This window comes from Piliocolobus tephrosceles, chromosome 3, assembly GCF_002776525.5.
Source record: "Piliocolobus tephrosceles isolate RC106 chromosome 3, ASM277652v3, whole genome shotgun sequence".
NCBI classification, from domain to species: Eukaryota; Metazoa; Chordata; class Mammalia; order Primates; family Cercopithecidae; genus Piliocolobus; species Piliocolobus tephrosceles.
Window position 1 is genome coordinate 60247954 of NC_045436.1, and position 10226 is coordinate 60258179.

At 37.8% G+C, this 10226-nt stretch overlaps 1 protein-coding gene across 4 annotated transcripts in view; it reads left to right on the forward strand.

Moving 5' to 3' along the window:
- SCLT1 (sodium channel and clathrin linker 1) overlaps window positions 1-10226 on the forward strand; it is a 226361-nt gene that overhangs the window by 14088 nt on the left and 202047 nt on the right. For all 4 annotated transcript variants that reach the window (XM_023217595.3, XM_023217596.3, XM_023217597.3 and 1 more), the window contains exon 2: window positions 1692-1759. In XM_023217595.3, the coding sequence (XP_023073363.2) occupies window positions 1692-1759 (68 nt within the window). The remainder of the gene's footprint in view (window positions 1-1691; window positions 1760-10226) is intronic.

The following is a 10226-nucleotide window of genomic DNA, read 5'->3' on the forward strand; positions in this document are numbered from 1 at the left end:
CAGTGTTCCCTTATCGTCTTACTTTGCTAAGGCTTTATTATTAATATATCTTGAATTTCATCAGATGCTTTTTAAAAATAACTTTTGAGATGAACCTAGTTTTTATAATTTTTTGCTAGTTTATTTTCAATTTCTTTATTTTCTGGGCTTATCTGTATTGACTCCACTTGGCTTTCTTTGAATTTAATTTGGTGCTGTTTTTCTAAATTCTTGGAATGCATATGTAACTTCAGACTTTTTCTCTAGTATATGCAATTAAAGCTACAGACTTCTCTTTAAGAAAGTTTTGAAGTATCACATTTTCACCATTGTTCACTTCAAAATACTTTAAAATTTATTTTGTAATTCCTCCTGAGATCTTTCTTCTTCTTCTTTTTTTTTTTTTCTTTTTTGAGATAGAGTCTTGCTCTGTTGCCCAGGCTGGAGCGTAGTGCAATCACAGCTCACTGTAGCCTCAAACTCCTAGGCTCAAGTGATTTCCTGGTTTGGCCTGCCAAAGAAGTGAGATAACAGTCATGAGCTATCATGCCTGGCCAAAAGTGATTTCTGAACTTCCAAACATATAGAGGATTTTCCTTTTTTTTTTTTTTTTTTTTTTTTTTTGTTTCTTGATAGTAACTTTATTGTGCTGTTGTAAGGTAACATACTGTCTTTGGTTTCAGCCCTTTGAACATGATCGAGACTTTCTTTTACCAGTAAATAATCAACATTAAATGTTCCGTGTGATCTTGAAAAGAACGTGTGATTGCAAATTTCTTGGGTACTATGTTGTATGTGTGTTACTTTTCTTGATGTAAATAAAAATATGGTCTTGTTATTTCTTTTTTTTTCTTTCTCTTTTCTTCTTCTTTTTTTTTGTTTTCAGAGTCTCACTCTGTCACCCAGGCTGGGGTGCAGTGGTACGGTCTTGCCTCACTACACCCTCTGCCCCCCAGGTAAAAGTGATTCTCCTGCCTCAGCCTCCCAAGTAACTGGGATTACAGGCGTGCGCCACTACACTCAGCTGATTTTTGTAGTTTTAGTAGAGATGGGGTTTTGCCATGTTGGCCAGGGTGGTCTCGAACTCCCAACCTCAAGTGATCCACCTGCCTCAGTCTCCCAAAGTGCTAGGATTACAGGCATGAGCCGCCGGGCCTGGGCTGGCCTTGTTATTACCGAGACTTCTCACCTTTATTCTGGTGAATAAAGGTCTTCCCCCATTGTCTCTTTCCCACTCCTGTTTAATTTGGATTCTTTGTCCTGCAATTTCTCCTCAAGGTGGAGGTTTGTCCTGGAAGAGTTTCAAAATTTCAGTTGGTTTTAAGAATTCTAAAAAATATGACTATAGCTTATCTTCCCAATGCTTCTCAATTTTCGTAGCAGGAATAAGATGTGGAGAATATATTTTACTTTCATTAACCCAAAGAGCACGCCAGCAGAGACTGAGAATTCATGTTTATGAAATCAGAAAAGGTAGTTCTTTGCAGATGGTATTTTTTTCACTTTGGCAGTGATTAGTTGGCTTAGATATAGAAAAGGGCCTATTTTCAAGTTTTAAAATGGTAGATTGAAATTGATGATTCATCTTCTCTTGAGAAGCAGTGGAGACTAGCGCGTTTTGCATTGGATAGGTCAAATGATTACTGTATTTCTAGTTTTAAAGAATTGAACATTACTCAATGAACTGAAATCTGTTTTCCCCCTTGTTTCAGATCAAAGACTAAATGAAGATTTTAAGCGGTATCAAATGGAAAATTTTTCCAAATATTCATCTCTACAGGTATGTAAATTATAAATTCTACTTGGGAATATTCTCATGTGAAGTTGCCTACAGCACTTTGAAACTTGACTTACAACTTTGACTCCTGTAATGGGAAAGCTTGTTTTTGCTTAATGAAAGTAAATCTTTTGTCAATAGAAATTGCCCTTTTCCCCCAACCGGAGTTGGAGCTTATATATTATATATGATATATAAAATGTCTGAGTTCTAAAATGAGAATTCATTCGAGTTTTGAAACATCCTAAAATTGTTTCTCAATATACGTCTAGTTCTGTGTTTTAATTCTGTGCATTCTCATAAATTATGATAGAAGCATAAACTAATGCAAATTGTAAATAATATATGGTTTTTTGAAAATATCTTTTTTCCTTGGTTGTCATATCTTATTTAAATACTGTGTTTAAAAAATTCTTTAGCCAGAAAGGTATAATTATTGGTGGACTTGGCATTACCGAATATTAAAAGGAAGATAATGACTCGTAGGTTAGTGGTGACTCTCTATAGAAGCAAATAGGAGTGTTTTACTTTTACATAAATGCATTTTATAATTAGAACTTAATTTGATTTGGATCTGTGTGCCCGCCCAAATCTCATATGGAATTGTAATCTCCAGTGTTGAAGGAGGGGGCCTGGTGGAAGGTGATTGGATCATGGGTGCAAATTTCCCCCTTTCCCTTCTCATGATAGTGAGTGAGTTCTCATGAGATCTGGTGGTCTTAAGTGTGTAGCATCTCCCCATTCTGTCTCTTCCTCCTGCTCTGGCCATGTAAGACATTCCTGCTTCCCCTTCATCTTCCACCATGATTGAACATTTCATGAGGCTTCCCCAGCCATGCTTCCTGTACAGCCTCTGTTGGGGAAACCAGCCCCACACCACCTGGTGGGTACCCCTAGTTCAGCGGAGACAAAGGAGTTAGAAAGAGACAGAATAAGCATTTAAAAGGCGGGTTCAGGGGACCGGAGCATTGGAGGCTTGCTCATGGCCCAGAGCTCTTCTCCGCCTAATTTATTGGTTTACAAGATCTTTGTTCTTAGGGCAAATGGGAGGGGTGGGAAGGGATGAGAAAAAGGATTAATCAATAAAGGAGTACTCGTGAGTCATTCAATAAGATATATAGCAGTGGCAGGTTTCTGTGAATTTCCTTGAGCAAAGATGTGTGTCTAAACTACTTAAGATCTTTAACTTATTAGGGATTTAAACAAGGGGAGTGGGTTTCAGGAGGAGCCAAGATGTTTGATTATACTCCACTGCTTCAAGGGGGTGTTACCTCCCTGAGCAACCTGTGGAATGCCGCTGAGCTATTACGCTCTCAGGGCAGAAAGATATGAAGGCAATAAGGAGACTCTTCTCCTCAGAGGCTGCCCATGGCTCCCCGCAGGTGTCTCACACAGGGGAGACCAACTCATCTGGCACCCCAGAAACTCTCTTTCCCACAGCCCGCAGAACCATGAGCCAACTAAACCTTTTTTCTTTATAAATTACCCAGTCTCAGATGTTTCTTTATAGTATTGTGAGATTGGATTGCTATAGAAAATTTGTACCAGTGAATGGGCATTGGTATAAAGATACTGGAAAATGTGGAAGCGACTTTGGAACTGCATAATGGGCAGAGGTTGGAACAGTTTGGAGGGCCCAGAAGAAGACAGGAAGATGAAGGAAAGCTTGGAACTTCCAAGAGACTTGTTGAATGGTTGTGACCCAAATGCTTATAGTGATATGTATAGTAATGTCTAGGTAGGCTGAGGAGGTCTCAGATGGAGAAGACGAACTTACTGGGAACTAGGGTAAAGGTCACTCTTGCCATGTTGTAGAAAGAGACTGGCAGCTTTGTGCCCCTGCTCTAGGGATCTGTGGAGCTTTGAAACACATATGTATTTGCAAAGAGATGGGCTGAAACTGGAACTTATATTTAAAAGGGAAGTAGAGCATAATAGTTTGGAAAGTTTACAGCCTGACCTTGTGATAGAAAAGAAAAACCCATTTTCTGGGGAGAAATTGAAGCTGGCTGTAGAAATTTGCAAAAGTATAATAAAATATTAAAAAAATAAAAAAGAGGAGCTGAATGCCTAAGACAATGAGGAAGATGCCTCAAAGCATTTTGGGGCCATTCACCACAGCCCCTACCATCACAGGCCTGCAGTCATAGGAGGGAAGAATGGTTTTGTGGGGCAGGCCCAGGGCCCCACTACCCTGTACAACCTCAGGACATTGCTCCCTGTGTCCCAGGTGCTTCAGCTCCAGCTGTGGCTAAAAGGGCCCCAGATAACATCTCAGTCAACTACTGCAGAGGGTGGAATCCATAATTCTTGGCAGCTTCCACATGGTATTAAGCCTGTGGGTCACAGAGGACAAGAGTTGAGGCCTGGAAGCTTCTGCCTGGATTTCAGAGGATATATGGAAATGCCTGGATGTCCACACAGAAGCCTGCTGCAGGGGTACAGCCCTCATGGAGAACCTCTGCTAGGGCAGTGCAGAGAGGAAATGTAGAGCTGGAGCCCCCACACAGAATCCTCACACTGGACACTGACTAGTGGGGCTGTGAGAAGGGAGCTACCATCCTCCAGACCAAAGACTGGTAGGTCCACCAACTTGCACTATATGCCTGGAAAAGCTTTAGGCACTCAATGCCAGACTGTGAAAGCAGCTTGTACCCCTGCAGGGCAACAGGGGCAGAGCTGCCCAAGGCTGGGGGAGCCCACCCCTTACATCAGTGTTGCCTAGATGTGAGACCTAGAGTCAAGGGAAATTATTTTGGGCCCCTAAGATTTAATGACTGCCCTTCTGGGTTTTGGACATGCCCCAGGGCCTGTAGACCCTGTCTTTGGATCCCTGTCTCCCTTTTGGAAAGGGAGTATTTACCCAATTCTATACCTTCATTGTATCTTGGAAGTAACTAACTTGTTTTTTATTTTACAGGGTCATAGGCAGAAGGGTCTTGCCTTGTCTCAGAAGAGACTTTGGACTGTGGACTTTTGAGTTAATGCTGAATAGAGTTAAGACTTGGGGGACTGTTGAGGAGGGATGATTGTATTTTCCAGTGTGAGGATATGACATTTGGGAAGGGCCAAGGGTGGAGTGATACACTTTGGATTTGTGTCCCTGCCCAAATCTCATGTCAAATTATAATCACCAGTGTTGGAGGAGAGCCCCGGTGGGAGGTGATTGGATCATGGGGGCAAATTTTCTCCTTGCTGTTCTCATGATAGTGAGTGAGATCTCATGAAATCTGCTTGTTTATAAATGGGTAGTACCCCCCCCCCTTTTCTCTCTTCCTCCTGCTCCAGTCACGTAAGATGTGCTTGCTTTCCCTTTACCTTCTATGTTCTGAAAGTTTCCTGAGGTCTTTCTAGCCAGGCTTCCTGTACAGCTTGTGGAACAATTAGCCAATTAAGCCTCTTTTTGTAAATCACCCAGTCTTATGTATTTCCTTATAGCAGTGCAAGAATGGACTAATGCAGAACTAAAAGTGTTTTCAAGGTATTAAAAGTGAAGAGCTTGTTTTTAGTATTAAAAAGGAATAGTTTATTTGGTTGGCTTGAATACTTATTCTTATAGATTTTAAAAATATATATTCAATATTTAGCTGACTGCTCTATGCTTTTATTTCCAAAGACCAGATTCAGCATCCACAGAATCTTGAAGCTATCCATTCGCTATTTACTGTTATAACCATGATATTATTTTTATTATAATGTATAATTTGTATGCATGCATAATCATTGTAATAATTTAAGTGATAGAAAATCTTTTATATTCCAACAGCTTTTAAGTTTTGCTCAGAATCTTAAGATTTTTGCTTCTGTTTAGTGTCTTGTGGAATAGGCCTGAATAAAAGAGTAAAAAAAAATTTATTTTAAAACCGCAGATGACTCTGGGCATGGTAGTGCATCACATCTGTGGAAAGCTGTGGTTGGCTTGATTATGAAAGATGGTTTTAACAGATAGCATAATGGTGACTCTAGCCTTTCAGATGTACCTGCATTATGCATTGTGATTATACTAATTAAAGCTCAAGAGTAGCAGACCTAGTAGGGACGAATCTTCCTTTACAAGAGTGTCCTCTTTGGAAGAATTATAACTGCTTTACTTTTCTGAAGCTAACCATTCTTCTCTTATGCGTGCTATTCTTGTTGTCTTGCAACCAAATCTTGTTCCCTGTCTCTTAAGTGGTAACATACTCTTACTGCTAAGAGTCCTCTGCCATCCTCCATATCTTCAGAACATGTTGCTGTTTCCAGACTCCCATCTCCATGGACCTTGCTTTTCACTGCATGTTTTGCAGTAGTAAGAGAGGAGATGATATGACAGCATGAGAAGGAGATTAATCTGCTTTCTAGCAATAATGCCCATGTCCTTGACCATATGTAGTGCATCCCTAGAGGGTTCTTTACCTCAGATATATTACTTCAGTTTCTGAAAAAATATTCAAGAGAATTATTGTTTTTGGTTTGTTTTCTGTATGTTTTATAGTAAAGGAAGAAGTAGAAGGAAACCATTATCAATGGGTGTGTGGGATCCAGGAGTGCTAACTCATATATCTTATCGCTGTAACTTAGTTGTTCCTGGTAGCAACAAAAATCCTTTATAAATTTGTGTTTCCCCTTTTTGTTTAGCCATGTTTTCCAGATACCTAGAACAGTTTGGTCAGTAGGCGTTTGATAAATATTTGTTGAGTGAATGAAGCAACTATGTTCTTCCTCTTTTTCCTTCCATCCTACCCACTTATCTTCCAACATGATTTCAACTCTCTGTGTCAAATATAGTGAAAGTCATGGAGATGTGAAAAATCATGGTCAGCTTGAGAAATACAAGTAGTACTTACTTTTTAAGTTTTATTTTTTAAGATAAAGTCCTAAAGTCCTTACATTGGGTGTCATAAAATTGCCAGGAGTTGCGTTAAACGAACATACTTTATTGAGTCTTTTTATGATACTGGAAAAACAAAGCAACAGGAGTTTGATATTTATTTCTTGTATTTTAAGCTGGAACTTGAAACTTGATTTTCTATATAAACTTTGTAAGGTGTAATGGTGAAAATTCTTTAGTATAATCATTATATAATGATCATTTAGGCTTGCTTTGGATCAAAGTAAGTTTTCTGAATAGCCTTAAGATAACCATTTTGAAGCTTATTGTTCTTAGGGAACTATATTACCTTTATGATAATTAACTATACTTTACATAAATTTTGTAGACATAGGCTGAAATTTGAAGTCTTCCAATGTGTTGAACAGCTTGTATATTTAATATACTAAATATTTGGCTTATTATGCTTTCATAATTCAATCATCTGTTCCCTTTGTTACAATTGTATGTAACTTTTAAAAGATATTTTAAAACGCTGGTTTCTTGAATGATTTTTTTTCAGAGTTGTGAAATTCAGTTGTCTTTGATTATTTTGTGTTTTCTGTATAAGTAAAAAGTATTTCAAGTGGCATTGCTCTCTGAAGTACAGTAGTTGGCACTAGGTGACAAATATTTAAGATTAGAAAAAGATTTTGCTCAAGAAGCTAAGTGGAAAATTTCCCTTTTTCCCCAGTCCTTTATTCCATTTTTTTTTTTCTTGAATACTTGCTTTGTTTTCATACCCAGGCTAATTGAATCCTCTTTGTTGTCTATGCCACACCGGTACATGTGTCTACCAAGGGGGCTGAGGTTAGTGCTTTGGTCTCTTGGTACTTGCTGAGGGGACAGGATGGAATACTAAAAATAAGTTTATTTTCTCTGAAAGCTCACCTAAAAATATTTTCTTCTTGTAGCTTGGGAATTCTGTTTCTACTCATTACCCTTTGTACCCAAAATTAAAACAAATAAATATTGAGATAGTCTGCTGGGGTATAAAAGGAGATACATAAGCTAGAATAAAAAGAAAAGGAGGAATACGTATAAAAGCATAGTGCCAAAGAGGTATGAGTTGGCTATGGAGGGGAAAGACATCATAGTCCAAATATATTCACTTATTCAACAAACATTAATATACTCATGTAATGAATTTTGAGTTCATGCCTATGTTAGGTAAACTCTGGGGACAGGACTACAAATAACATAGACAAAGGATCCTCCTTCACTAGAAGATATATGAATGAATGAAAGATATGTGAAGGAATGAATGAAATAATTAAAATTATAGTATCCTATGAAAGAAGCAGGGTGCTGAGATAGAAATTAATATGTGTGTTGTTGTGGAGGTGGTGGTGGTAGAGACCTATTTTTGATAGAAAGGTCGTAGGAGACCTTTCTAAGGCAGTAACATTCCAGCTGGGAAAGAAAATGAAGATCGAGCCAAAGAATGGACCAAGAAGGAGCCTTGAGGCAGGAAAGAATTTGATATGTCTTGTACAATGTTTAGGAGTTTGTGCCAACTGTCATCAAAAAATATTTATTTGAAAATTATATTAAAGAAATGGCAAGGCTACTCCTATTGCTCATGAGTTAACAAATATAAGACTCAATAGATAAAATATAACAATTCACCTGTACTGTTTGAGTTGAATCAAATTATTAGCTTTCTAGACTAGCACTGTCCAATAGATCTTTCTTTGATGATAGAAATGTTATATAATTCTGTACTGTCCAGTATTGTAGCCACTAGTTACATGGGGCTTTTGACCACTTGAAATTAGGCTAATACAACTGAAGAAATGAATGTTTTATTTAATTTTCATATTAAATGAATAAAATTTAGATTTAAATAGTTACATATGCTTGAAGCTTTTGTATTGGCCATTGTAATTCTGGACTCTCTATTGATGAGTTACTCACATAAAACCTTGAAGGGATGATTTTGCATCATCCCATGATACTAGGAGATTGATGATTTAACACATTACAGGGAGTTTGACTGTAAGTTTATCAGTTACTTATGCTGTTCATCAACATTTACTGATAAATGATGAAAATTAACCTCCTCATGATATGAATGAAAGGATTAAGAGATTTCCTGCAGTCCTTTAAAATGTACAGGAACATCTTCCCAAAATGCTAGCCAACCTGTTTCCTTCCAAAGGATAAAGGAAAAGATGCAATTTACATATTTGGTGGCCAATATTGATTAGAGTGAGAGCCAAAAGTAAACATTCAAAATTGTAATTAGAGTACTTACAGAGTGTATAATTTTCTTAGAGAAAGAAAAGCATCCAGAGAATTTGCTTACCTAACCACAGTCCAATATTATTGACATTTTTTTCTGTGATACACCATCAACATTATCTCAGGGAGTCATCTAGAGAGCAAAGATAATTAGATACCCAGTATGGTAGCTGATGCCTGTGAACTCAGCATTTTGAGAGACTGTGGCAGGAGGATAATTGAAGCAGGGGGTTTGAGACCAGCCTGAGGAACATAGCAAGACCCCATCTCTACAAAAAGTTAAAAAATTAGCATGACATGATGGTGCATGCCTATAGTTCTGGTTACCCAGGAAGCAGAGGTGGGAGGATCTCTTGAGTCCAGAAATTCGAGGCTGCAGTGAGCTATGCTTGCATCATTGCACTCCAGTTTGGGTGATAGAACAAGACCCTGTCTCTAATTTTTGAAAAGATAAATAGAAATTAATTACACAATATCAGTTATTTAAGATTCAAGAAATACACAATTATTTAAATTATTCTTTTATTTAGTATAGCTTACTTAAATTTTGTTTTAGAGATAATGAAAAGAACATTTGTAAATGTTTTTTAGGCAATTTCAGTCTTATATCTCAGCATGATTTTTTCTATTACTGCTTGAGTTATTAAGTAATGGGGTTTTTTCTTCTAAAAGTTTCATTAGCAAATGGAAAGGGATTGCTAAGTCAACATTTTTATTCTTTCAAAGATTTTTTATCTCTGTTTTGACATATTATGCTTATTTCCATCTTACAGCTGTTATAATTACTTCGGATTATTGGGTCATTTATTCTTAGGTTTGTATTTTCTTGGCAATTGTTATTAGAGAATAGTTTTTGAACAGTGTTTTCACATAATTCAGCCTAACTAATATTTTCGATCACTACCTTTATGGAAAGAATTATGCCAAGTGCTTTAGTTATATGAAGTTAAAATAAAATGACCATATTATAGGAACTTAAAGACTAAGAAAAATATGGAATGAGACAAATATCAAATAACATGGTAAACGGCATATTATTTGTATCTTAAGAACATTTTTAAAAAATGTGTGTATTAAGGGTAACAAAAGAAATATAGTTGGAGAGATCAGGAAAAGTTTCTTGAAAATGTAGCATATCAGGCCGGGCGCGGTGGCTCAAGCCTGTAATCCCAGCACTTTGGGAGGCCGAGACGGGCGGATCACGAGGTCAGGAGATCGAGACCATCCTGGCTAACACGGTGACACCCTGTCTCTACTAAAAAATACAAAAAAACTAGCCGGGCGAGGTGGCGGGCGCCTGTAGTCCCAGCTACTCCGGAGGCTGAGGCAGGAGAATGGCGAAAACCCGAGAGGCGGAGCTTGCAGTGAGCTGAGATG